Consider the following 24121-nt stretch of genomic DNA (forward strand, 5'->3'; position numbering starts at 1 on the left):
TGTGTTTACCCCCGCCCCCTCGCCGCACTAATTTTCTCGCGTACTCAGTGGTGAATGGTGATAAAAGATTAGTTCTTTCCATTTGATGTCATCAAGAAAAAAGTGAGTTGTTTATGTTGAAGATTTGAATCGCAATCGAATCAAAAGAGTGATTGAAGTTGAAGTTCTTTAGTGCATGTCTCCATCTCAGTATATACCGGCTCGTGAGATGATTCATGTTTTGTTTCTTGATATTCACGTTTGGGTTGTAATTGGCTATTCTGCCAAATCCGACCCTACAAATGGATGGTCTTTATCAGGCTATCCAATGTATGATCTTATGATACTCTAAAATTGTACCCGTCCCCCCACCAGCATTGTCCCCCAACCATCACCGCCATCGCAGCCGCCACTTTCTTACCACTAGCTTCTCCACCATCACCGCCTTTGCCACTTCACCACCACCATTGCTGCCTCCACTTCCTCACCTCCCCTCCTCCGCCACTGTTCCCCACCACTATCGTCGCTGCCGCCACCTACCCAACATTTTTGGCCAGGCAAAATTCTTCACAATATACCAGATTTCCAAAAGTGGTAACAATTCAACGGATTTTTTACTCAACTTCTTATTTGGGTAAACATTTCAAACAAAAGTAACAGATAAACAGTTGATCATCTCATAAGTTCGTAACTCCGCTATTTCAGCCATTCATCTCACAAATCACAATTGCAGAGAGAATCCATTCCAAACAACAATGCTATCGACACTCCAAGCACCGCGCTCGCTCTCCCACTTCCGCACAAACCCCACCCTCCTCCTCCGCTACACCTCCCTTAAACCCCTCTCTTCCTTATCCTCACAGCCCGTCACCCACTCCACTATCACAGACCAATCCCCGTCCCCAAACCCACTCCCCCACTCCCAAATCCTCTCCACCCGCCACTCCCTCCTCTCCCGCCACCTCACCGCCACCCAGCTCGCCGACTCCTTCCTCGCCCGCCTCCGCCTCACCGAGCCCCACCTCCGCTCCTTCCTCCACGTCTCTGACTCCGTCCTCGCCCAAGCCCGCGAGCTCGACGAGAAGATTCAGAGGAATGAGGAGTTGGGTCCCTTGGCTGGGGTCCTTGTTGCCGTCAAGGACAATATCTGCACGGCTGAGATGCCCTCCACGGCTGGGTCTCGTGTTCTGGAGGGCTACACGCCGCCGTATGACGCCACTGCCGTCAGGAAGATAAAAGAGCTGGGTGGGATTGTGGTGGGGAAAACCAATTTGGATGAGTTTGGCATGGGTAGCACCACTGAAGGCTCAGCGTTTCAGGTTTTTCTCTCTGGGTTCCTTTTGATCAATCTACTTTGTGGGTTCTGTGCATTTTTCATTATTGTCATTAAATTTTGTGGGAATTCATAAAAAGTTTGTAACTTTTGATGGGAGTGAAATTTTAGTTGGATATTAAGGAAGTTAATTCTAGTGTTTCATGGAATTTTTAGAATGTGAGTTACCTTTTGATTGTGGATAGTGAAGCAGCTTGGTTGTTGGTATTTGTAAGAGTCAAAGGGAGTGAGGTTGTGGAAATTCGTTTTTTTATGTTTCGCACTCGTAACTGGGGTTGGTTTACTCAGGTGGTGCATCTGTTCATTCATTAGGTGACTGCAAATCCGTGGGACGTGTCTCGAGTGCCAGGAGGGTCATCGGGAGGCTCAGCAGCAGCTGTGTCTGCTAGGCAGTGTATGGTGTCATTGGGGAGTGATACTGGTGGAAGTGTGAGGCAGCCAGCTTCGTTTTGTGGTGTTGTTGGATTGAAGCCTACATATGGGCGTGTCTCAAGATTTGGACTTATGGCGTATGCATCATCACTTGATGTCATCGGCTGCTTTGGTATGTCTGTGGCTGATGCTGGGATTCTTCTCCATGCAATTTCTGGGCATGATAGACTTGATGCCACTAGCAGCAAGCGTGTAAGAAAATTTTCTACATCTTGATCTTATAAGTCATCTAATCTTGTCATAGCGTATCCTGAATGCGAACTCTGAAAACTTTTGGTCTTTTTATGTGAAGACTAAAGAGTAAGGACTAGTATCACATATTGTTTGCTAGACACATGCATTTAAATTTCTCCTTTCAGGAGGTTCCCAACCTTGAAGCTGAATTTGTTTCCATAAGTTCGCTAGATTCTAAACCTCTTAAAGGATTGAGGATTGGTCTGATCCGGGAAACTCTGGATGATGGTGTTGATACTGGAGTAACTTCTGCAGTTCGTAATGCTGCTTTGCATCTTGAAGAATTAGGATGCTCCGTAACCGAGGTCTACCTTCTATCAATATTTTTTCCTTTAATTGCTCGTATCTGTTCCTTCCTTCATTATGTCATGTGTACCCCGTCTTAGGTCTTGATTCATATATTCTTGAAACATTAACTTGCAGGTCTCATTACCATCTTTTTCACTTGGGTTGCCAGCCTATTACATTCTTGCTTCATCTGAGTCGTCTTCAAACTTATCACGTTATGATGGTGTCAGGTAATTAACCCCGCAGTTTTTTCTGATATATAAATAAGTTTTTTCATTTGTATATTTAAATGGGAGAAGAGAAATGAGTGGGGTGAAGCTTGTTTAGATCCACTATGAATAAAGATAAGAAGTTATTAAATGTATTCTTAAAAGTCTCTCCAGATGGTATATCAGAATGACGAATATGCTCACATTCGTTATTATTTGTTTTTCATCCATATCCAGGTATGGAAACCAAGTTCCTGCTGATGAGTTGAACTCACAATATAAAGATTCCCGAGCCAAGGGTTTTGGTTCTGAGGTACACTATGTATAGGTGGCTGGTTGAAACTTACAACTTTTATGAAGTTTCTATTAGTTGGAACTGCAGTGCTCTTGGTCTAGTTTTTTATTTTTGTTTTACAGACTTTTAACAGTTGGTGACTTCATTTAATGCTTTTCCTTTTTCTTGCAGGTCAAAAGGAGAATTCTAACGGGAACGTATGCCCTTTCAGCTGGTTATTATGATGCATATTATAAGCGTGCCCAGCAGGTACCATGATGTTGGTGTTAATTTAAAATGTGGACTTTTGGTGGCAGGAGTTTATCCTATATGTTGTGAATATCGTGTTTAAGAATGGGAAAAACGAACAAAACTCGGAAACCGGAAACAAAATAATCAAGATAAATAACACCAAGAATTTACGTGGTTCGGCTATGTGCCTAAGTCCACGGGGTAGCAACACCAAACTTTCACAATATCAATAATGAGTACAACGAATAATCTTGCCAAGCCTCTTGGATTAGGACTTGACGAAAAACCTTAAAGAACAAGAACAAGAAATACAATCTTGTCTCTTTTCTTTTCTCTCGCACATAATTTTGCCCTTACAATATTCTCTCACTCTAACTCCTTGAGTAGTATACAACTTATTGTTTTGCTCCATTTCAAAACTAGTGCAATAGCCCCTTTATATAGACATAATTCTTCAGTAAGAAATACTAATCCTAATTGGAATGTAGTTATGGATCCTTCTCCATTTGAGAATTCTAACGGGAAAACCACTCCAATTGGGAAAACAACTTAAATTGTGAAAACAATTTAACTCTCTAAGAACATAACTCCAACTAGACTTAGGACAACTCATCATGGAGGTGGGAAAATCCAACACTATTATCTATATTTTGGTTACTTCACTATGTTATGTTCTGAGATGCTTAATCCTATGAATTTAGGGTGTTCAAGATGGCCTTAATGATTCTTTTTGTGTTTTAGGTGAGGACTATAATTCAAAAAAGCTTCAAGGCAGCACTAGATGAACATGACTTCCTAATTTCACCTGCGGCTCCATCTGCTGCTTATAAGATTGGTGTGCCGGTTTCCACAGATGTATACTTTTCATATGTTATATGTTTTTTCAGTAAGTCACCCATTTACTTGTATTTTTTCAGGTGAAAAGAAAAATGATCCGTTAGCAATGTATGCAGGTGACATAATGACTGTAAGAACTTTATCACTTTCTCTGAGTGCCCAAAATTCTTGATTTATGCTCATTATATGCATGCATGGGGTGTGTGTTATGTGTGTACTAGGAGTTCTATGATAATTGAGTAATGATGTTGGATATGCATTCATCATTGTAATGTTAGATACTTGGCCACGTATTCAGATTTTGTTTCAGAAAAGAAAAAATGTTGTCGTATTAATAGCTAATCCTCGCATTTTTGGCACATGCACTTCAACCTATCCTACATTTCCATTTTGTGCTCTCAATTTTGTTGTCTTTAAAAGGAGTAGATGAGGAAATGTCACCCTTGTTTCTAGAGGTTGTAGTGAGAAGTTTAAAGTGGTTTGAGATCTCATTTTGGGGGCATTTGGTGGCACAAGCTGTTGGTTCTTGTTTCTTAAGCTCTACGTTGCACAAGTGCTTGTCCTCCTTTAAAACTTTTATCGTCTGTCATGTAGTTTCCACTCATAAGATGACTAAATGACCTCTAAACTGTTCCGCTTGATTCTGTATGCAGGTCAATGTTAACTTGGCAGGTCTACCTGCACTGGTTTTGCCATGTGGATTTGTTGAAGGGGGGTCTGCAGGCCTTCCTGTTGGTCTTCAAATGATCGGTGCAGCATTTGACGAGGTATTGCCTTTCTACCCACCTACTACATTGTGACATGTTGATTTCTGTCAGGAATTAGTACTGGACACTGTACACTGAATGGAGAGTCACCGAATTAATGAAAAATACGGAATTTTAGAGTTGAGTATCTGATTGCTGATATAAGATTTTTCCGGTGTCGATTTTGCAGGGAAAGTTGCTTAAGGTGGGTCATATATTTGAGCAGACTTTGCAGAATTGCAATTTTGTTCCTCCATTGATAGCAGATGAGGTCACTTCATAGCTAATCCCCGGATTGATGTCGATCTGCTCAACTGAAAGTGGTTTTTGAAACATGTAATCGATTATTTAGAATTGATCAGAGCCTGACTTGTAACAAGGTTGCAACTTTTGCAAGGCCGACATGGGGGCTGGCTGATTGAATTAACACGTATATTTTATCGAATTAACTTGATAAATATCCCGTTATTCTCGAATACTTTCCCTAACCTCAAATGTTCTAGGGTCAGTCGACCACGTGATCCTCCTACAACACATGTACTTTCAGTTTTATTTAGTACAACGATGATAAGGGGGGGGGGGGGGGAGATTTCTGCCAAATAGCGTCATGGTCCGGCCGTAATTAGTTATTGAATTCATCATCAAAGGCCATCTCTAACGAAGCTCCAGAGGGTCAGGGGGTCAAAAAAATGCTTGAAAACCGTTTTCAACTGAGGTTAGGCCAGAGAGCTTGTAGGCCTCACGGAATCTGAAATAGCCAAAAGGTTAATCGGCTGGCCACTTTCAGCCAACCTGGCTAGCCCAATTTTTTTTTTTTTTTTGGTTCTTTTTCATTGCCCAGCCCACTTTAGGGTTTAGAACTTAGTTTTATTTTATTTTTTTTATGGTCCTAGCCCACTTTTTGTTTTTATGTCCATCAGCTTATTTTTTGGACCTTTTTTTTTATTTTTAATTTTTAATTTTTTTTCCTACATCATTTCTCACATATTTTTTACTATTTCATACTATGTTACCTTATTTTATTTTAATTCTTCACATTACATACTATAGTCCTTTGATCCTCGATTGGAGATAGTAAGGAATATAATCCTCTACTATTCATTAAAATATTAATTTTTTGGAGGGGTAAAGGGATAAAACAAGCTATTTGGCCGGTCTTCGATTGGAGATGACCAATAAATTCAGTTTGAGGCCGTCTATTCATAAGTGAACGAAGAATGCAACTAAACTGTAGTATCATTTAATAAACAATTATTACGTAATAAAATAAGGATTTGGTGAGTTCCAACTTCCAGGACAAAATTGTGGAGTCCCGCACGCTAAACTTGGCACGCGCCGCGCACGTTAGCACAGGTTACGCTTTATTACAAAGGATCACCAAAAGGGAAAGCGGATCTCTTCCTACATATAACGAACGCAGAAACGCAAGCCCGGTGCATATTAGCACACACAAAAATAAATTTAATTTAATAAATATGTTTTTATTCAATTAAAATTAATCCTGTAATTCACCTCCGTCAAACGACCTCCTTCCGTCTCCGATCACTCGGTGAGTCCCTCTCAAACCAATTTATTTCTCATTTTCTTCTTTTGTTTTGGAAATATTGGGTATGTTCGGATTGAGCTTTGGATTTTCGTTGATCATTTTTTTTTTTTTTTTTTTTGCCAGATCGTTGATGAATTTGAGTTAGTTGGTTTATTTTTTTACTTTATTTTCCAATTTGAATTAAATTAATAGCTAAAGGTTTGATCTTGGACTGATTCTGTTTTGTTTCTGTAATTCATTGGATATTTTTTTAATTTTTTATGGATTGTTGAGAAACCTGAGAGGGATTTTTGGATTCAGCTGAATCCAATTAGTGGTCAAAGTTGTATGAGTTAAACTTTGATCATCCGGGATGATGATGATAAAGTTCTAATCTTTTGTATTGAATTTGTATATTTGATGATGGTAAATGATAGAATCGGCCATAAGAAAAAATGGGTTTAACTTATAATTTCCAGGATTTCGAGCAACACCCTTTTCGGGTTGCTCGAAATCCTGGAAATTCAGTTTAGTTGAGTTCTATTTGTTCAATGCAGAATACTAACTACTTCAAGTATTTACGATGACGTAAATTTGATTTTTTGCTTAATGTATTGATCTTAGGGAGACTACCGGGTTAGAAAGTGACTGGGCAACATGGATGAGGATTATTCAAGTGATGAAGGGCAAGCAGTAGCACCATCTTTGGTTGATCTGTGCATTAACACGGCAATAGACAATTTGAGGCGCCTTGGAGATGTTGGTGAAACCGATTCTCATCTGCTCAAGAGAATTCTACCACATTGTACGGTGGACCAGTTGATGCATGTAGAGAAGAGTACCAAAGTAAGTTGATCCACATTGTTCTTATTTGAATGTTTTTGTGACCCTTTAGTACAAGTTGTGAAATGTTTTTTAATTAATTCTTGTAGGGTAGAGATTTGACTCCAATTACCGATAAGTTGTGGAAGAAATTCTACGAAAAGGAGTTTGGTACTACAAGGGTGAATGAGGTGATTGAAAGGATGAAGCAAAAGAAAGTCGCGTTCAGATGGAGTCAATTGTATGAGGTGCGTTTCGTACTCTCCTCATGTTGTCTGACCAAATTTGTTTTCTTTTAGTTTCTGTAGTCAAATCCCATTAATTTAATGTATACAATAATTTTTGGTATTTGATGCAGTATTTCTGGATCTGGTTTATGTTTGTTTCTTGTAAGGCAAAAGGGATAAACAATTAATTGTGGGTGATTACATGCAGGCAAAATTGAAGGAAGTTGATATGGCTGAAAATTTAATAGGTGACAAGTTGAAGAGTCGATATCAAGAGGCAAATGCTCGTAAGTTTACCTCTTTAGCGTGTTCTAGCAAACTGAGCAACAGCATACTCATTTCAACGTGATCAGCCTTACTGACCATCCAAATTTTGTAGGAAAACAAAGTCGGCAAGTTCAAATTTGCACAAAGGTTCCACCATCAAGCAATAAAAGAAGCTGGGGTAAATTTTTCTGTTCTCTGATAGACTATCTAAGACTAATACATTATTAAATAGGATGCACAACTAACCGTTGTATTTCTGATAATTTTGTAGGCAATGGGCCTGGCTACAATGTTACTGGAAAGAGCAACTTGATGAAGAAAGCGAAACTAGATTTTCTGAAAAGGTAATGGCGTATTTTAGAACGATGCCTGGTATGGCATGTCGGGTGCACCTTTGGCTTGTGAACTGACATTATCCCCTTAAGTTCTCCTTTTACTTTGTTGTTCCAATTTTCTTATATCGTATTGAGTTAATCACTAAGTGGTTTGATACTTATCTCGGAGCTTTTGTTCAAAAATGTTGGGTTCTTGATTAGTCTTGTCGAGATAGACTTTCGAGATATTAACATCTTTCTCCCCCTCCCTTTCTTTTGAGCAGTAATGAGGTGAAAAATCTTGCAGCTATGAAGAGAAATGCACTTCAGAAGAGTTACAGGTAAACTTTTGGATAAATTGTATGTTCTCTAACATAACTACGTATAGACTCACTTCCCGCCCTGATCATATCTACCTCGTATATACAGTGCTCCTCCCATGAAGAGGCCAGCTGCGTTTTCTGGGAATGCTTCAGCTTCAAGTTCTAAACAAATCAGGCCCCCAAAGCGCCTCCCTTTCTGAATATTGCCCTGTGAGGACAAGGGTGTCAGATGGAATGCTCGGTTGAGTCCTGCAACTCATTGTCCCCTGAAGCATGACACGGCTTCTATGAAACCATGGTGGGTTCAATCTCCTTAGCCTTGGGCGTTTCAGTTGTCGTCGTTTCAACTGTATCAATCAATAAGAATCATTTTTGTTTTTCATTTCTTCGATTTTCTTTCGATCATCATTCATTGTAGTAATATTTCACATCGGTGATACCCGATAATGTTATTGCGCCTTCGTTTTCCCTTGAAGATGTGTATTTTACTTCTATTCTTTTCATCTCCAACTCTCATATCAGTAGCAGCTCAAACACCACCGCTGGTTTAAGATGGAGATTAAGCTGCTCATTTTTTATTTTTTTATTTTTTCCATTTCAGTTGTCTAAAGAATTTTTTTAGCAATGCCCCTTGAATGGGGGGATTACTCTATTTTAGTACCTTATTTTGATTTTCTCCTGGATTTTTAATTTGGTTTTGACCCCGAGTATTTTGAATTTTGGCAGTTGGAGCAAATGGGCTGGTTTGGTATTACCGTGCTTTGAAAAAAAATTGATTCTGCTGTGCTGTGAGAATAAACTCATTTTTGCTGTTTCATGTTTTCAGTTTTTTTTTACTCAAAACTGTGAAAATAAGCTATTTTTAAGTGTTTACCAAATATTTTTTTGAGCTTAGGTTTTTTTTATGCTCACTTTTTAGTGTTTGTTTTATGCTCATTTTTTATAAAAGCACTTCAGTACCAAACAAGTACTTAAAAGGTCATAAGTTGAGGGGACATTTATCCCAAAGTCTGAATTTGGTTGGGTCGGATTAGTCGCCACCCCTTTCTGAAGCTTTTCAACATTAGCAGTTCATTTCCAACTACATGAATTAATACTAACTACCACTCCGCGTGCGAGAAGTCTACTGTTCGACTCATGGATGTAGATGATGTATATTACATGTGTTGAGTTCGATATCTAGTTATGATTGGCCCATTGTGTGACTTGTACCAGGAAAAATAAAAGAAAACGAACCTTAATAATTATGATGCAGGGATTGAATAACAACACTAAGAATTAGAATAAACCAGAGATCTTCTAATCAACAAATATTTCAAAACCTTGAACTGATGTAATTTATGTTACAAATAATTCACAATAAATAGAAACATACATGAAGAAAATGGAGCTTTTATTCAGAATATAAGACGGTCGGACTAAATATTAATAGAATTCCGCTGCAGAACGGAGCAGCACGACCAGAATCACACATCCTAAAGCACAAACATATAAAACTAGCATCCGAATCAGAAAATGATGTCGTCATCCTTTTCCGCAGACAACAAGTTCTGAGCTGAAGTTAGGGAAATGCCCTTCTTCAGCGATAACTTTTCCGCAACCTGCTCGTTGGCAAAATTCCTGGCAGCTGCCATCTGTCTCTCGATTTCCCTCTTCTTATAACCCTGTATCTTCTTTAACCTGAAGAAATCCTCTCTTTCGAGCTCATCCAACTCCCCCTTGATATAACTTATCGTGTTCTCCAACCTAGGCTTCACAACATTCTCTAGGGCATTGACACGACGATTTGTGGTCTTGATTGCTTCATCAAGGGTTAAAAATGATGTCTGTAGTGAAGCAAGCTCCACAAGAACCTCAATTGCTTTCACATAAGCAGCACGACAGAGTTGGACCTGTTGTCCGCCTCTTGCCAATCCAGTGAGGTCGTTCTTGGTCTCACCTTCAGTAAAGTAGTCGAATTTTGGGAGCTTTACACCAGCAACATTCTCTTGCCTTGATCGAACTTTAATAGAGGCATTGTGGACATTCTCAAGAACAATGTGCTTGATGTTCTCGCCAGCAACATACTTGGCTTCAGTAAGGGCAAAGGAGGAGTTCTTCATCACATCTCCCATGGATTCTTTGGTTGCGACAATATTTTTAAGAATCTGACGGAACTGCACTGTTAAAGCATCGCTCTTCTTCTTGAGGAGAGCATGACCTCTTGTCGCACCGACAAGGCGAGCTTTCATAACTCCAAGCATTGTAACGGTAGGAACCACATTCAAGCGTTGGCTTTGGCCCGACATGTTTTCAAAGATCTAAACCAAGAATGAAAATACATAATCAGGGTTTAGTATTTAAAAACAAAAAGTTCAGCTTTGCAAATCAACACATAAGGATACACAACAAGAATATTATCATCAAACTTTCTTAGCTTATAAGGGCAGAATTAACTACAGCAACACAAACAAATCTCTGGACGTCAAATCTATTTTGAAGAACTTAACATTGCTAAAAGATGAAGCAAAACATATAAAAAACGAAAAGCCTTTCACACTCTACTAGGAAAATATACAACTTGTCTTCCCTAGTAACCGTTAAAATGACTTGCATCTTCTTCTTTCAAAGGGTTCCTCACACCTGAAAGGTATTGACCAAGACTTGTTTTGATAGGTTTTGCCTTAAACTGTCTTCGTATTACTTCTACACCTCAATGTCCCATCGTCCTCCAATACATTTATATAAAAACCTTGGAAAAACTTTAATCTCCTCTAAGAAAAGAATTTATCGAAATTGCAAAATGGCATAACGTCTCCTCTATACAACGGCAGTAAACTAATGCTTGCTGGGAATGGAAAGCTAGTATCATATGATAAGATTCTTATCACTCAAACTTCTACAGCATTACCCCTAATTCCGGTAGAAACTTAACAGATCAAGAAGGAAACAAAACCTAGAGTAACATTCCAGAGAAATAGATCCACCAAAATGTAACTCGAAACTCAAAAGAGCGACCAAACGAGGGCTATACGGAAACAAATCAGTCTAAACGGCTTGAAAACCAAAGCATTCAACACTTAACTGAAACTACAACGAGCTCATTATGCGTGGCAGTAGATTGCCGAGCAGAGTGACTAGTGAGGGAATCACAGAAAAATTCAGAGTGAAGAGAAGGGCTAGAGTGAATTAGAAATTATAAAGCCATCAACCTATGATCAATCAATCCCAATCAACTCAAACTTTCTTCATGATTTGATCACAATCCCCTGATTCTATGTGTACCCAGATGCTACAAATTGAGAACACATTCAAATTTCTGATCTTGCAATACAAAGATTCCAAAATCCAAGACTTTGAATTTGGGTCCTGCACTTAATTTTTCGAAATTGTCTCAGCAAACAAACACAATCAAACAATTAAGCACCGTAGATCCAAATCGGAGTAGAAGTAACAATAGAGAACAGGAGGAAAATTGCAAGCATAAAGATCAGAAATTGGACCTGGTGTGATTGGCTTCAGCTAATGCCGCCGCACCGGAAATTCGCCGCCGGTGAGTGGAAGAAAGAGAGGTGTACGGAGCGAGCGGCTGATGGATTTTTGGGTGTGCGACGTACGTCTCTGTGTGCGTGTCTGCGTGCGAAGCTTCTCTTCTCTGATATTAATAGCCGGATCCAATTGTATTCGGGTTAATAATGGAGTCCGCTTCCACTTTAACCGGGTTTTGCCAAAAGTGAGCCCTCTAGAGGTAGGTCTCCCGCTTTGATTAGGAAGTATACTTGTAAATAGAAGCGTGTGGATTTAATGCTATGCAAAATCGAGTGTGACGGGTGTTTAGTCCGTAGATTTAAAGAAAAGTTAAAGAATAAGATCAACTACAATTTCATGCCTCATTTCGTGATACAAATTTTATACATATTTTAACTGTTGCAAAATTTGTTAGATTCTTGTAGCATTATTGATTTTTTGGACCATGCATTGTTTTAGCGGCGAAATTTGGTTGGGAGTAATTTCTTGTTGCGGGTTGATAATTTTTGTGCCACAACACCCTCATCGAAAATCTTATGCTTTTTCGACCAAAAGAAAAAAAATCAACATTATGTAACATCAAAAAGTAACAATCTACAACATAAAAGTAGTCATTAGCATCGACGCCTTTTATAATAGAGTGGTGCTCGATTATATTTAGTAGTTGGTAAACTCTAATTTGTTGCACAACAATTGGTATCCCGGCCTAATTCGGATGCAATGCAAGAAGTTGAAGTAGAACTGAAATTTGTAAAGAAACCAAACGTGCATGTTACATTTTCCCGTCGCATTTTCCGACCCGAAAAAGAACGAACAGAAACACAAAATGGTAAAAAAACTTGTCACAAGACATAAGACAATACTGAGCTGAGATCGTGCATAAAATTAAACCAGATGACTGACTGGAAATTTCAGAATACATTTCGACGACAACAAAAGTGTTCTTATTTTCGCTAAATAATGCGAAACCTAAAAGCCCTGCAACTCTTCTGCTTTTACTGAAGGCACAAGAAAGACGAACAGAACAGATACTTCTTTCTCCCTAGAGTATCTTAATTTATTTTCATTTTCTTTGACGTTGCAAACAATTCTGAATGAGTGACTAAACTCCAGATCCAGCCAGCCGACGCCTAGAGGCATTTGATACAGAAACCTGAGAGAGCTTGTCTGCATCACTTGTTACTATGCGCTCTCTCGGTGGGATATAGTGGCGCAGCCAGTTTCCAGTATACACCTGATTAATCACAAAGATTAGCAAAAATAAGAAACGGGGTGACCACTGACCAGACGCACATCACCATTTTAATTTTCTAGACCACGAAAGATGTGGAGTTGTGTCTTACTCAATCCAATAGAAACACCACAAATTCCACATAAACAAGCAAACGGTATGAGCAAGGAACTAACCTGTTGGGGTCTCATGATCTTAGTATCAGGATCATCAAGGGATTCTCGCCAGTGTGCCAACCACCCAGCCATTCGAGGGATCGCGAACAAAACCGGGAAGAACTCAGTTGGAAATCCCATTGCCCTGATTAATACAAAGTTAATACATCTTCACAGTTGCAAGATAGGCAAAGTAAAAAAATCAGTCTTACATCAAATGGAAAGTAATGAGAAGTACCTATAAATTAATCCAGAGTAGAAATCAACATTTGGATAGAGCTTTCTCTTGACAAAATACTCGTCAGAAAGTGCAGCCTTCTCCAAAGCAACAGCTACCTGCAAATGTCATAGGGTAGATGCACTCAAACTTAAGAATTGCACTTTCCTAATTTTTGTGTTTATTCATTAAGCTTTACTCTCCCGCGCCTTCCTAATTTTTGGGTGTTTCTTTTTTTTTTTGGGTGAAGAGGGGGAGCATTTAATAGGGAGATTAGAAATGCACCTCAATCAGAGGATCCCTTCCAACAATGGAAAATACTTCCTCTGCCAGTTTCCTTATGACCTTTGCTCTAGGATCGTAGTTTTTGTACACGCGATGCCCAAAACCTGACATCTTTCGCTTCCTGAAGCGAGAACCAGAAAAAACAGTTTGATAAATAACTGTTTTAATATGAATCATGTTCACCAGACTGTGAACTACTAAGATATAAGAAATTAAATACCTGTTCTTCACACCCTCTATGAAATTTGGAATGTTCTCAACAGTGCCAATCTCATTTAGCATCTTAAGCACAGCCTGCAATAATCCAGGCAACAACAAAAAAGAAACTTTATTTACAAAATTAAACACGAGAATATTAATGAATAAAAATCTCATTTCAAATTGAAAGTGATCTTCCAGTCGTTTGCATGAAAAAACGCACGAAAAATGAACATAAAAATGGGAACTTGAACTATTGCAATACCTCATTTGCTCCACCATGAAGAGGGCCATAGAGAGCTCCAGTAGCTCCAGCAAGAGCAGTGTAAACATCGACACCGCTGTACATAAAGAGCCAGACACGTTATAAAATGCTATGGATCATTTCAATCAGGTTACAAGATGTGCCTACCTTGATGCCAGATGCCGGGCAGCAGCTGTGGAGCAATTCATCTCATGTTCTGCATGCAATATGAAAAGAACATCTAGCACTCGAGCCAGTCGAGGATTGGGTTTGTAAGATCTATTGCCTCTGTAGATTAGCACGGAGAAATCCTTAATCAGATTAGAGGGTGACCAAATATCATATTTTCCACAATGACTATCACTCTACATATTAAAACAAAAGAAGACCTAAGTGCACAGTAAAAGCAACAACAGTGGTGATGGCAAAAAGATTGCCAAAGATGATTTGGAATGTTATGAGGTAAAATGCACACAAAGAGTAAAAGTATAACATACAAGGAATCTAGCATGTATAAGAAGTTCTCCGAATACGAAAGGTTGTTAGCAGGGAGAACTGCAGGTCTTCCAGCCAATCTCAAATAAGCTGCAGCTGCAATGGTTGGTGCCTGAAAATGAAATAACAATTTAATATAACCTTAACCAGAAGATTCCAAATAAGTGATAAAGAGATGTAGAAGCAAGACAACAGCTATAGACTGAGGAGGTATAGGTGGGGGTTAAAGCCTCTGTTGGTTCTTTTGGGGATTGGGTTAGTTCCCCAATTAATTTTATAGGCCTACCAAATTCTGAAAAAGGGGTCCTTGTGGCCTGGGTTACTGAGGCTGTATGTTTGGAGTGTATCGATCGAAATTTGAAAGAGGAGGGAAGGCAACGCAAATGCTTTGTACAGAGCAACATTAGTTGGACAACCTAAAGAATGCCAGTATAGATAACATTCACACCACATTTGCTAAGGCCACAAGTCCCAAGTAAAGAACAAGATGAAACATACCTTCCCAAGGATGCGTGCTATTTGCTTGTCTCTCACTTGTTTCGATTTGTAAATTTCTTGCCCCTATGTTAACATAAAATATGATCAGATATGATACAATCAAATAATGACTCGAACAATGGACCCCTTTAGTAAATAAGATTGTGACAAAATTCATGTCGTTTAAAGAGCCAACAAGAATAAACTTACACGGAGAGCAGGATTAGCATCAGGATGGAAAACAGAAAGCGCACTCATGGCACTGACAAGTACGCCCATTGGATGTGCATCATGAGGTATTGCCTGTATAATGTCCTACAATACAAAGACACCATCGTGTAAATGCTCAAAGTAACAACAAAACAAATACTCATGCATTTCTGCAAGGCAAAAGAACCTCCATGAGTCCAGAGGACCAGAGAGTTTGTATTTCGCGCACGGTTGTTTAAAAGATACATAAAAAATCCCTAGATTCCCTACTATATGAAGAAAAAGATGGTATGTAGTTAATCACATGTAAAATTCCAATATTTTGATCCAAGGGATAGTCAAAGGATTTCTATAAGAATAACAAATAGAAAATTTACCAAAATTCCCTGTGGTACAGCTGAATGCTGAGAAACGGCAAATTCCCAATCCGCATATTGACTTTCAGAAGGCAAATTCCCATACACTGGAGGAGAAAAGGGTTAATGACAAAGCAACGTAGTTCAAAATGGGAAACTGAAATTAAAGATACACAAAGACACTTCACAGCAAGAAACGCATGGAGAGACTACACCTAATCTTGACTAATTCTTGATAATTCAGGGGTACATTTCGGGAACCAGCTTATTTCTATAGTAATTAATTATGCCCTCAAACATTTTAAGTTATATAAATTCTTCACATATTTATCAATGTAATAGTATTTCTTCCTTTCGAACAAGAAAATTTCACTTAAAATACATATAATTAAGAAAAACAAACCATTCCTTGCGTTACTATTTCTAAGAGAGAGTACTTACTCAAGAGATAGGCCACTTCCAAAAAGGTACTACTCTCAGCCAATTCCTCTATTGGGTAGCCTCTATATCTAAGAATCCCCTCGTCGCCATCGATATAACAAATCGAGGATCGAACAGGGGCGGTATTAAGATAGCCTGGATCATACACCTTCAGCCCCTTGTCATTTTTGCCTGTTGTGATCTGCATATTTCACAAGAACCAAATTTTCTTCCACTAATTTAATCATATTTCAAACACAAGAATCCCCATCATAAAAATTTCCACTTTCATTCTATTTATTTGCAATTTTCCAAGCAACCAAACATAAAATGCACCATCAAACAGCAAATTTTTTTTATTTTTAAATGCAATACCCAGATAAGAAAATTGAAAAATAAACCAAACCCAGATTAGCAAATTGAGTGATAAGTTAAAAAGATTCTACCTTCTTGAGATCAGTGGCTTTGACGGTTCCTTCCTCAGAGACCTGGACCTGATACCTCTTACCGGTCCTCTCGTCGACGATGGTCAAAGGTCCCCGGAGGTTCCCGGGCGGTGGGACGTGAGCGGACGCGCAGTGCGGCTCGAGAGAGGGTCCGAGCTCATAGGGCTCGATGGTCGCAGCTGCCAGGTGGGCTGAGAGCACAGCCAAGCGACCGCGAGCTGTCGCCGGAAATTCCGTCACCCTCGACATTTCTGTAGCTTGCAAATTTCAAATTTCTGTGACAAATTTCAGATTTTGATTGATGAATTTCTAGAGAGAGAGAGATGAGGAATAGTTATAGAAAAAAGCGAAGAGGAGAGCTGATGAAGTTGCAGAAAGAGCTTAAATTAAACAAAAAGAAGATGACAAGACAATTTAATTTTTCATCACAAAATAAAATATAAACAATAATATAATTTTTCACAAGTTAAATTTTTTTTTTTTTTCTTCCTCCCCCACATATCTTCATAACATATTTATAATATTAAAAATAAAAATATAAACATCTTAGTATTTAAGAAACAGTTAATAAATTTGATTAGGTGAATAAGCAGTTAATTAGCAAGCAAATTAGGAACGACGCGTGCGGCAAGCAAATAGTGTAATTATTCAACACTCGGATGCATCTGAAATGAACGGCGGTGATTGACGTCAACGGTTGGAACGGTTGGTTTTGGGAAGTGAAAGAGCCCCTGTGCAGATTATGGCGCGAACTGATAAGTAGGCCCCGCGGTGACGCGGTGGTATATTAATCTTTCTCGGGAATCCAAATACGATCTGAAATTTTTTTTAAGACAACACTGAAACTGGATAATATAGGATGACGTATTTACGAACCCTTTTGGTTCTCTATTTGAGGTCAAATTTTTGAACTCAAAAACTGTAAATTTTATTTAAACCTAACCATCTTATCTTCATCAGGAGGATTCTGGAAATTCTCAAATAGTGTTTGTTCATCATATATCGTGCGATCAATTTTCGTCAGATATTATTCATATTTAATTTTAAATAAAAATATTTAAAATAATTTCTGATCACACGATGAACGGACACGATTTGAAGATCTTCACGATCCTCACAAAAAGGATTATCATTCTTATCTTCAAACCCAACTTCAATTTTTTTACCATTGAACTCTCCATTTTGCCCCGATGTTATTTAAAAAGTAAAAATAAATTAAAAGAACATGAACGCACATATCAGCTCACTACTTTTCGGCGTCTTCTTTACTACGCTGGCGTGAATCTCTTGTCACCGGCATCTCTTAACCACCTCCTCTTCCGTATTTCTCCCTCCTCTATTTCTCACGCTCTTCAACCATAACGCCGGCATTGGAGGCCTACAAGTTTTCGAGTGCTACAGAGCCGTCAATGCGGAGAACCACGAATGTCTATGGCCAAGAAGGGATGGCGGAGTCGTTGACGAGGAAGGCGTTGAGACGAAGCGGGATCAATTATGTTGTATGGACAGTTCGAAGTCAAAACTTGTGGAAACTGAATGGTGTGCCATACAAGGCGGTTGGGATGCTAAAAGAATTTGAATTGAAGTTGCCATGGAGAATCGCCGGTGAATCTTCCATGGGGTTTGAGGTGGAAGAGAGCCACTGGGTGTGGAAAAAGATTTCAGTTTTGTTTATTTCTTTTTTCAGTTTTAATCAAGGGGTGAATTAGGAATTTTAAGAAAATATTTTTTGTCTTGGATGTAGAAAGAGGTTGAATGGTTCCAATAAAATTTCTCTTTTTTCAATTCTTAGCCTAAAAACTTGTTTGGTAAGTCTCTTTTGAAAACTTGAAATAAAAAATAACTAAAAAACTAGCCAAAAATTTGAGAACAAGAGAAGTCAGTTTTTACAGTTTTTTCTTCTTTCAGTCGCGAGCTATTCTTTCCGCAGTATATGCGTGACCTTGGCGTCGAGTCTACAGGCATGGAGCATCCGACTCCCGATCCACCATCTTCTCACTGTTTAATCATCCAAACCCCCAGCCCCACCTCCTCCCCACCAAGAACAACGCTTACGTTCAAGCTTAATTGTTAAGTTTCTATGGAAAATTTTGAAAATTGGCAACTAAATTCATCACCATATGTTCAGCCACCTTCCAAATCAAAGTATTCAAGAGCTTTGGTCTTGGTGGAGTATCTTCTGGTCGTTTCTCCAACATCAAGCCCGAAAAATTGGGAAAGAGGAGAGAGAGAGAGAGAGAGAGAGGAGTGACGGCGGTTGGGAACGGTGCCTCTATCGTCGGCGCTGACTAGGGAGTGAACTCATTGAGGTGAGCATGGTGGGTCTATTGTGTTGGGAAAGCAGTGAAGGTTTAATATTGAAAATATTTATTATTTATTACTACGGTCTGGTAATATTCTTCTTCAATTGAAAGTGAGAGATCTTAGGTTCGAATCTTGTAGATGGTAAATTTGATACCAAATTTGGTTGCCCATTGTGTGGCTTTATTGAACTCTTCATCCCCTTAGTGTAAAAATATCGATGTACTCAAAATAAAAACAAAAAATTGAAAATAACTTTCAAGTTAAAATCCAAGCAAGTTTTAAGTTATATCAAGTGTTCTTAAAAGAAGTTAATCAGAGTTATTTTTAAGAACGATCATAATTTTTGGATAGAATAGCAAACAGGCCCCAAGTATTTTGATGCTTTAGGTTTTTTGGAAAATTTTGATCGGCTTTAGGGCGTTTGGTTGATCGGAAAAGTTTGGGGAACGTATAAACGTGGAAATGGAATGAAAGGGAATGAATTTTATGCCTTGGTTCAAAAGAAAAATTGACCATGTCACCCTTGGATCATAAGTTTTTACTGTTTTTGACTCTTGAGGTCACACCCTTCGAGGACGGGAATGTCGTGGCATTCCAGACCAACGATACATTGTGATCTGAGGAAGTCAACATTACATGAGGATTTCCGAAGTCCATCATACACATAAGTATTGTATTACGATATGGATTTCCGAAGGTTGCACACAGGAGACCCTGAAACGAGAGTGTCAAAGGAGCAGTGTGTCAAACTAGTTATACAATGTCATCTGCTACTTTGAATCCCCGTTTCATGTACTTTTGTGTGCGACCTTAGAAAATCCGTATGACGATGCCTGTGTGTATGACGGAATTTCCTTTCTCATTGGATGCAGCTCAACAAAGAAATTAGAAACAATGGGGAGGGGAAAAGAGAGAGGAACAAATTACTGAACAAAATTTTCATTCAAACAAAGAGGGATAACATGGAAAATATTTCCTTACCTTTATAAATTGGATGTCACTGTTTTGGTACCATAAGCAATAAAATTTACACTGACATCATCAGATAGAGACCATCTTCCTGTCAAAGGATTGTACTCGATCCCAGCCATCTCTTGGACCTGCACAAAACCAACCAAACAGAAAACAAGCTTTAGCGACAAGTGCATGGACAAAAAATAGCTGACATTCCTAGGGCGATAAAAGTTGTTCCGGCTTACTGAAATAGAAGCAAGCTCCAGGATCAGGGCTAGTTCTTCGGGAGTGAGAAAACTGGACCATTGATGTGTACCCTTAGGAAGCTGTAAAACAATCGATTTGGTTCAAGTCAAAATGTTATCAACAGTTGAATAGACTTGAGTAAATATGACTAGATCAAACTATTTTCAAAGCAAAACACTGAAGAATACGAAAAGTGTTCCACATCCATAGCGAATATCTAGAGGTACAACTGAATTGAATAAGAGTTAATTCCCTTTCAATGGTCACAATTGTATTCACAATGATATAATATGAAATATTAGTATCGCTTCAGGATGCGTTTCGAGACATATTAGTGCACTTAAAATTTGAAATCTGACATCATTTTGTGAGTCACATTTTCTGAAGTCTTCTATGCGAAATATCGGTTGGATAGTTCTAATAAAACAGGAATCATATTATTCACTTATATAGAATCAGGTTTGTTAGAATGTCTTGAGAGTATGACTTCCACGCAAAAGAGTCAAAACCTATTATTCAACTCGATCTTGTAAATAAAATAAATCTAGAGGCATTCTTGAATTCCCTTAATCATTTTAAATAGACATTCCTATACGATTAATCACATGTCAGTCGCAATTGGCTAACTGTGAGGGTCACCAACTACTCAAACAAAACTGATCTCAATTTATGGGCAATGTTTTAAACGTCTCTTGGGTGTATATTTTATGTTAGAAAATAATGCGATGATTATACTGTCATGAAAGACGAGGTAGTAAAAAAGAATTAGAGATAATGAAGGCCTAAAATTTCAAACAAGAATGCAACAAAAATTAGAAAAGATAGCAAAATTTGCAGCAAAGCAACAGATGTTGCATGGTAAATCAAAAACACATAATCAACTGCAGGAGGTAATAATGAATTATACCCAGCGGAGGATGTACTCTGCTGCAACAATGGCAGTAGCATATGCTCTCATAGAACGGTTAATAGTTGAAACAACAGTAGCTCCACCGGGGATAGTTAAGGCTGATAGAGATTTGCAGAACTCAGTAGGGTCTGCAACATGCTCAATTACCTTGAGTAAAATCATTAATTTACAACCAAATTAGAATAAACCATAGCAGTTTGTAAACACTGAAGCGAGAGAATCATATAGGCAGTTTGTAGATTCTTAAGACCATACCTCCAAGGCAAACACAGCATCAAAATTCTTCTGTTCCTCAACTAGCTTTTCTGTGTACAAATGGAAGAACACAAGCCTCAAGTTAAAAGAAAACTATATGAGATAAAAGAAATATACAAAAGATCTTCAACAATGAATTTATATCACTTACAGAATAAATAAAAAAGTTACAAAACTCATAACAACACAATTGCTAGTTCAGGTCGAACAAGCTTTTCAAGATCAACAACATTTACTGATACCAACACAAAATGTAAATTGCACAGAACAGATTTCAAATAGGATTTTTTATTACAAGAAGGATACTGAAAAGAATCACAATACAAATTATATCATGAGAGAATGTCTCAGAACGAAAACAGTTTTTAAGTGATTATAATATCAGTTGGGTATTCTTCATCGTATTTGCCAGGTTTTGATTGTAGCGGATGCAATCAAGATCCTAACTTTATATGCCATCAATGTTCAAAGTAAGTCATTCAATTTGTTCATTAAGAGTGGAAAGCCACGCATTCTAGAAAGATGCAAGATAGATTAAATATTAATTGAATGCATTTCCAAAAACTTTACAACACTGAATAGGAAAAAATTTAGCACATACCAGCTGTTGTGCATTGATAGTCAATTCTCGAAGTCACTGGATCTAAATCCTGTGTGAATGAATAAAGTTTAGAAGTACGTCAGCACACTTTACAAAACAAAGTACTTGCACATGGACAAATACTTGATCAAATAAAATTTCAAGCCATACAGCGTGAACGCGAGCTATGTTGATATTTTTCTCCACTGCATCAACTCCCGTCACAGTAGCTCCCATTCGAGCTAAAGGCTGAAAAAGGCTAAAGATTAGCATGAACCCTTAACCAAAAACAATTGCTAGGTAAAGCTATCAGCCTATTGCTTATATTAAACATATCCGAAAAAAAACGATTCAAAATGCTGTACAAGTAAAATGCAGAACATATTAATAGGGAATCAGCACACCACAGGGAGGAGGTACAGTTATATAAACACGACGGTTCACGTGCAGTGAAGAGGAGTAAATGCACCTGGGAAGGTGCACGATAACATACCTCAGAAAGAATTCCACCACCACAGCCAACATCAATAAATTTGAGACCTTCAAATGGCTTAGGGGACAACGGATCCCTCCTGAAGATCAGAAACACGAAAGATGATAAACAGAATCATCATTTAGCTTTCCAAGTCTTGAAAAATGTTAGCAAAGTATCATTCCTTTTACGAATTTCACTTCCGCAGACAATGTCAGGCACCAAAGCAATCTACTTTCTTAATTACTTGGCAGCTACCAATTTGGAGATATTACTAAACCCTAAATCTACACCAAGAAAACCTTTAATTTACCCGAAATGTCGGCAAAGCGTGGAGCGAATGAAAGCAAGTCTTGTAGGATTCAGCATATGCAATGGTTTGAACGGCCCTTCAGAATCCCACCTGAAAATTACGATAGCTTTAATCTCATACGTAAATTTCCTTCGCATTGGTCAATAAATCACAATCATACCACAGCTAAATCAAATTCAAGTGCAGAAATTGAGACTTGTATGCTAAAAAAGGGAAGCTCTCACCAGGTTTCGGCAACTGCGGCGAACTTGGCGAGCTCGTACTGGTTCAGAGACGACGGGGAAGGAGAACGAGGGTTTAGCGGCGGTGGAGCCGGAAGAGGCTCGGTTAGAGGAGGAGCGTCTGAGAAGAGTCTGGTTGCACTGTGAATGCCCGACAGCCGTGGGCTGAGATTGCGGTGGAGGATTGTGGAGGTGGTGTGCGATGCTCGGAGTTGCTTCAGGAGCTTCAAAGCCACAGCCATGGCGATTTTGCTGAGAGAGTGAAATTGAACGAAGAAGAAAGGAAGGGGATCGGTGGATTCTTTTTCAGTTTTTGTACGGGATCCGGGTCTGGTCTGCAAATTGAGTCCGGCAAAGGCATTCTTTGGGTTGGGTTTATTGGTGGGATGGTGAAGGCCCAAAATATGGCCCATCCTCTTTATTGGTAAAAATATTTTGGGATTCTAAAACACTTGAAATGCATTGTGAAAAAAACACCAGTTATCTGTTTTGTCCAGGAAATACTTCAAGTATTTTTTCAGACATTATTTGTATTTTTACTAAAAATTTGGTTCAAAAGCTCTTTCAAACACGCGTAAAAACGACATGTCAAATTATTTTTCAAGAAGCACTTTCAAGTGTTTGTTCATAAAGCAAGCACTTAGAAATTTAATAAAAAATTTAACATGTTTCTAATGAAAGCACTTCTGCTTATAAATGTTTATCAACAAAAGTGTTTCTTAGTATTAGTTTGGTACTGAGGTGCTTTTATAAAAAGTGGGTATAAAAAAAAACTGAGTTCAAAAAGGTGTTTGGAAAACACTTAAAAACAACTTATTTTCATAATTTTGGATAAAAAAAAGCTGGAAACGTGAAACAGCAAAAATGAGCTTATTCTCACAGTACAGCAGAAGTAGTTTTTTTTTCAAAGCACAGCAATACCAAACCAGCCCTTATAGAAGCAATTTCAAACAAGTCATTCTTCTTATGTTTTTCTTCCCTGAGTTTGAATGGGATTATGTGTTTGAAAAGAAAAGTAGAAAACCCTACTTTAAAAATGCCATTCCACTAAGAAAGGACAATTGAATCCTTTCCTAATTTCCCCTTTGTAGATAAAACCAAATCATATACAATAATCTCTTCAATAATCTGATTCTGACCAAACATGTTTCGCGTCAATTTCAGCTTTTTTTTTTTATTTTTTTTATTTTTTTTATTTAACTTCAAATCAAAAGAGCTGTGCATGATTTGGGGTCAAAATCAAGAGAGGGAAAACCTCTAGTCAGTTACATAGCAAGTTACCATGCACTTGCCAAAAAATCTTTCAAAAAATATGACAATGAAACATATCAGTTATGTCTGTAGTCGTACAATCTTGTAGTCAATCAGATTCTGGATTTAAAATATCTTTGTCATGATAAATGAAGAGAAGAGACGAGAGTCGAAATCGACTTTTCAAGAGGAGAGAGAGAGAGCTTGGATAATCCTTCTTAGCTTGTGCCCCACCTAGTAAGAACTTGGTTATATAATTTATATTATACTAATTACCGTACTTTCTCTTCTATTTAAAAGTCTTCGATTATC

General features: G+C 38.3%; 5 protein-coding genes across 5 annotated transcripts; 2 read left to right on the forward strand and 3 right to left on the reverse strand.

The window, feature by feature from the left end:
* The first annotated feature begins 357 nt into the window (after window positions 1-357).
* LOC137708246 (glutamyl-tRNA(Gln) amidotransferase subunit A, chloroplastic/mitochondrial-like) lies at window positions 358-5072 on the forward strand. The gene is made up of 10 exons (XM_068447281.1): window positions 358-1298; window positions 1625-1936; window positions 2104-2283; window positions 2402-2496; window positions 2713-2788; window positions 2942-3019; window positions 3743-3836; window positions 3919-3968; window positions 4492-4605; window positions 4775-5072. Exons 1-10 carry the CDS (start codon window positions 735-737, stop codon window positions 4865-4867), a joined length of 1656 nt encoding a protein of 551 aa, XP_068303382.1. The 5' UTR covers window positions 358-734; the 3' UTR covers window positions 4868-5072.
* Window positions 5073-5973: 901 nt separating this feature from the next.
* Window positions 5974-8565, forward strand: LOC137707958 (elongin-A-like). The gene is made up of 8 exons (XM_068446911.1): window positions 5974-6133; window positions 6734-6955; window positions 7042-7179; window positions 7367-7445; window positions 7538-7603; window positions 7697-7769; window positions 8024-8080; window positions 8169-8565. Exons 2-8 carry the CDS (start codon window positions 6767-6769, stop codon window positions 8260-8262), a joined length of 696 nt encoding a protein of 231 aa, XP_068303012.1. The 5' UTR covers window positions 5974-6133; window positions 6734-6766; the 3' UTR covers window positions 8263-8565.
* Window positions 8566-9320: 755 nt separating this feature from the next.
* LOC137707957 (V-type proton ATPase subunit D-like) lies at window positions 9321-11781 on the reverse strand. The gene is made up of 2 exons (XM_068446910.1): window positions 11545-11781; window positions 9321-10362 (listed from the first exon to the last, which is right to left on the reverse strand). The coding sequence occupies exon 2, from the start codon at window positions 10348-10350 to the stop codon at window positions 9571-9573; it is 780 nt and encodes a 259-aa protein (XP_068303011.1). The 5' UTR covers window positions 10351-10362; window positions 11545-11781; the 3' UTR covers window positions 9321-9570.
* Window positions 11782-12297: 516 nt separating this feature from the next.
* On the reverse strand, window positions 12298-16805 carry LOC137707481 (citrate synthase, glyoxysomal-like). The gene is made up of 13 exons (XM_068446359.1): window positions 16304-16805; window positions 15879-16059; window positions 15459-15544; window positions 15082-15186; window positions 14893-14955; window positions 14397-14506; window positions 14068-14187; window positions 13921-13996; window positions 13678-13751; window positions 13458-13578; window positions 13194-13291; window positions 12977-13100; window positions 12298-12803 (listed from the first exon to the last, which is right to left on the reverse strand). The coding sequence occupies exons 1-13, from the start codon at window positions 16550-16552 to the stop codon at window positions 12672-12674; spliced, it is 1539 nt and encodes a 512-aa protein (XP_068302460.1). The 5' UTR covers window positions 16553-16805; the 3' UTR covers window positions 12298-12671.
* Window positions 16806-19516: 2711 nt separating this feature from the next.
* On the reverse strand, window positions 19517-22849 carry LOC137708634 (ubiquinone biosynthesis O-methyltransferase, mitochondrial-like). Its single transcript, XM_068447753.1, has 9 exons — window positions 22562-22849; window positions 22338-22427; window positions 22046-22124; window positions 21724-21801; window positions 21574-21622; window positions 20973-21022; window positions 20715-20864; window positions 19807-19887; window positions 19517-19707 (listed from the first exon to the last, which is right to left on the reverse strand). The coding sequence occupies exons 1-9, from the start codon at window positions 22798-22800 to the stop codon at window positions 19591-19593; spliced, it is 933 nt and encodes a 310-aa protein (XP_068303854.1). The 5' UTR covers window positions 22801-22849; the 3' UTR covers window positions 19517-19590.
* Between the last annotated feature and the right edge of the window lie 1272 nt (window positions 22850-24121).

Source organism: Pyrus communis, chromosome 11, assembly GCF_963583255.1.
Source record: "Pyrus communis chromosome 11, drPyrComm1.1, whole genome shotgun sequence".
In the NCBI taxonomy this organism is placed as follows: Eukaryota; Viridiplantae; Streptophyta; class Magnoliopsida; order Rosales; family Rosaceae; genus Pyrus; species Pyrus communis.

Bases quoted from the DNA above. Each gene is read 5' to 3' on its own strand.
- LOC137708634 (XM_068447753.1), bottom strand. From the start codon at position 22,800: ATGGCTGTGGCTTTGAAGCTCCTGAAGCAACTCCGAGCATCGCACACC. The intron at 22,428-22,561 runs GTGAGAGCTTCC...CGTAATTTTCAG, and splicing joins GCCGCAGTTGCCGAAACCTG to GTGGGATTCTGAAGGGCCGT. The intron at 20,865-20,972 runs GTATGGTCTTAA...ATTTTACTCAAG, and splicing joins ATGCTGTGTTTGCCTTGGAG to GTAATTGAGCATGTTGCAGA.
- LOC137707958 (XM_068446911.1), top strand. From the start codon at position 6,767: ATGGATGAGGATTATTCAAGTGATGAAGGGCAAGCAGTAGCACCATCT. The intron at 6,956-7,041 runs GTAAGTTGATCC...TAATTCTTGTAG, and splicing joins ATGTAGAGAAGAGTACCAAA to GGTAGAGATTTGACTCCAAT. The intron at 7,446-7,537 runs GTAAGTTTACCT...CAAATTTTGTAG, and splicing joins ATATCAAGAGGCAAATGCTC to GAAAACAAAGTCGGCAAGTT.
- LOC137708246 (XM_068447281.1), top strand. From the start codon at position 735: ATGCTATCGACACTCCAAGCACCGCGCTCGCTCTCCCACTTCCGCACA. The intron at 1,937-2,103 runs GTAAGAAAATTT...TTCTCCTTTCAG, and splicing joins ATGCCACTAGCAGCAAGCGT to GAGGTTCCCAACCTTGAAGC. The intron at 2,789-2,941 runs GTACACTATGTA...TTTTTCTTGCAG, and splicing joins CCAAGGGTTTTGGTTCTGAG to GTCAAAAGGAGAATTCTAAC.
- LOC137707957 (XM_068446910.1), bottom strand. From the start codon at position 10,350: ATGTCGGGCCAAAGCCAACGCTTGAATGTGGTTCCTACCGTTACAATG.
- LOC137707481 (XM_068446359.1), bottom strand. From the start codon at position 16,552: ATGTCGAGGGTGACGGAATTTCCGGCGACAGCTCGCGGTCGCTTGGCT. The intron at 15,187-15,458 runs GTAAATTTTCTA...TTTGTATTGTAG, and splicing joins CTGTACCACAGGGAATTTTG to GACATTATACAGGCAATACC. The intron at 13,579-13,677 runs GTATTTAATTTC...TTCTCGCTTCAG, and splicing joins ATAGAGGGTGTGAAGAACAG to GAAGCGAAAGATGTCAGGTT.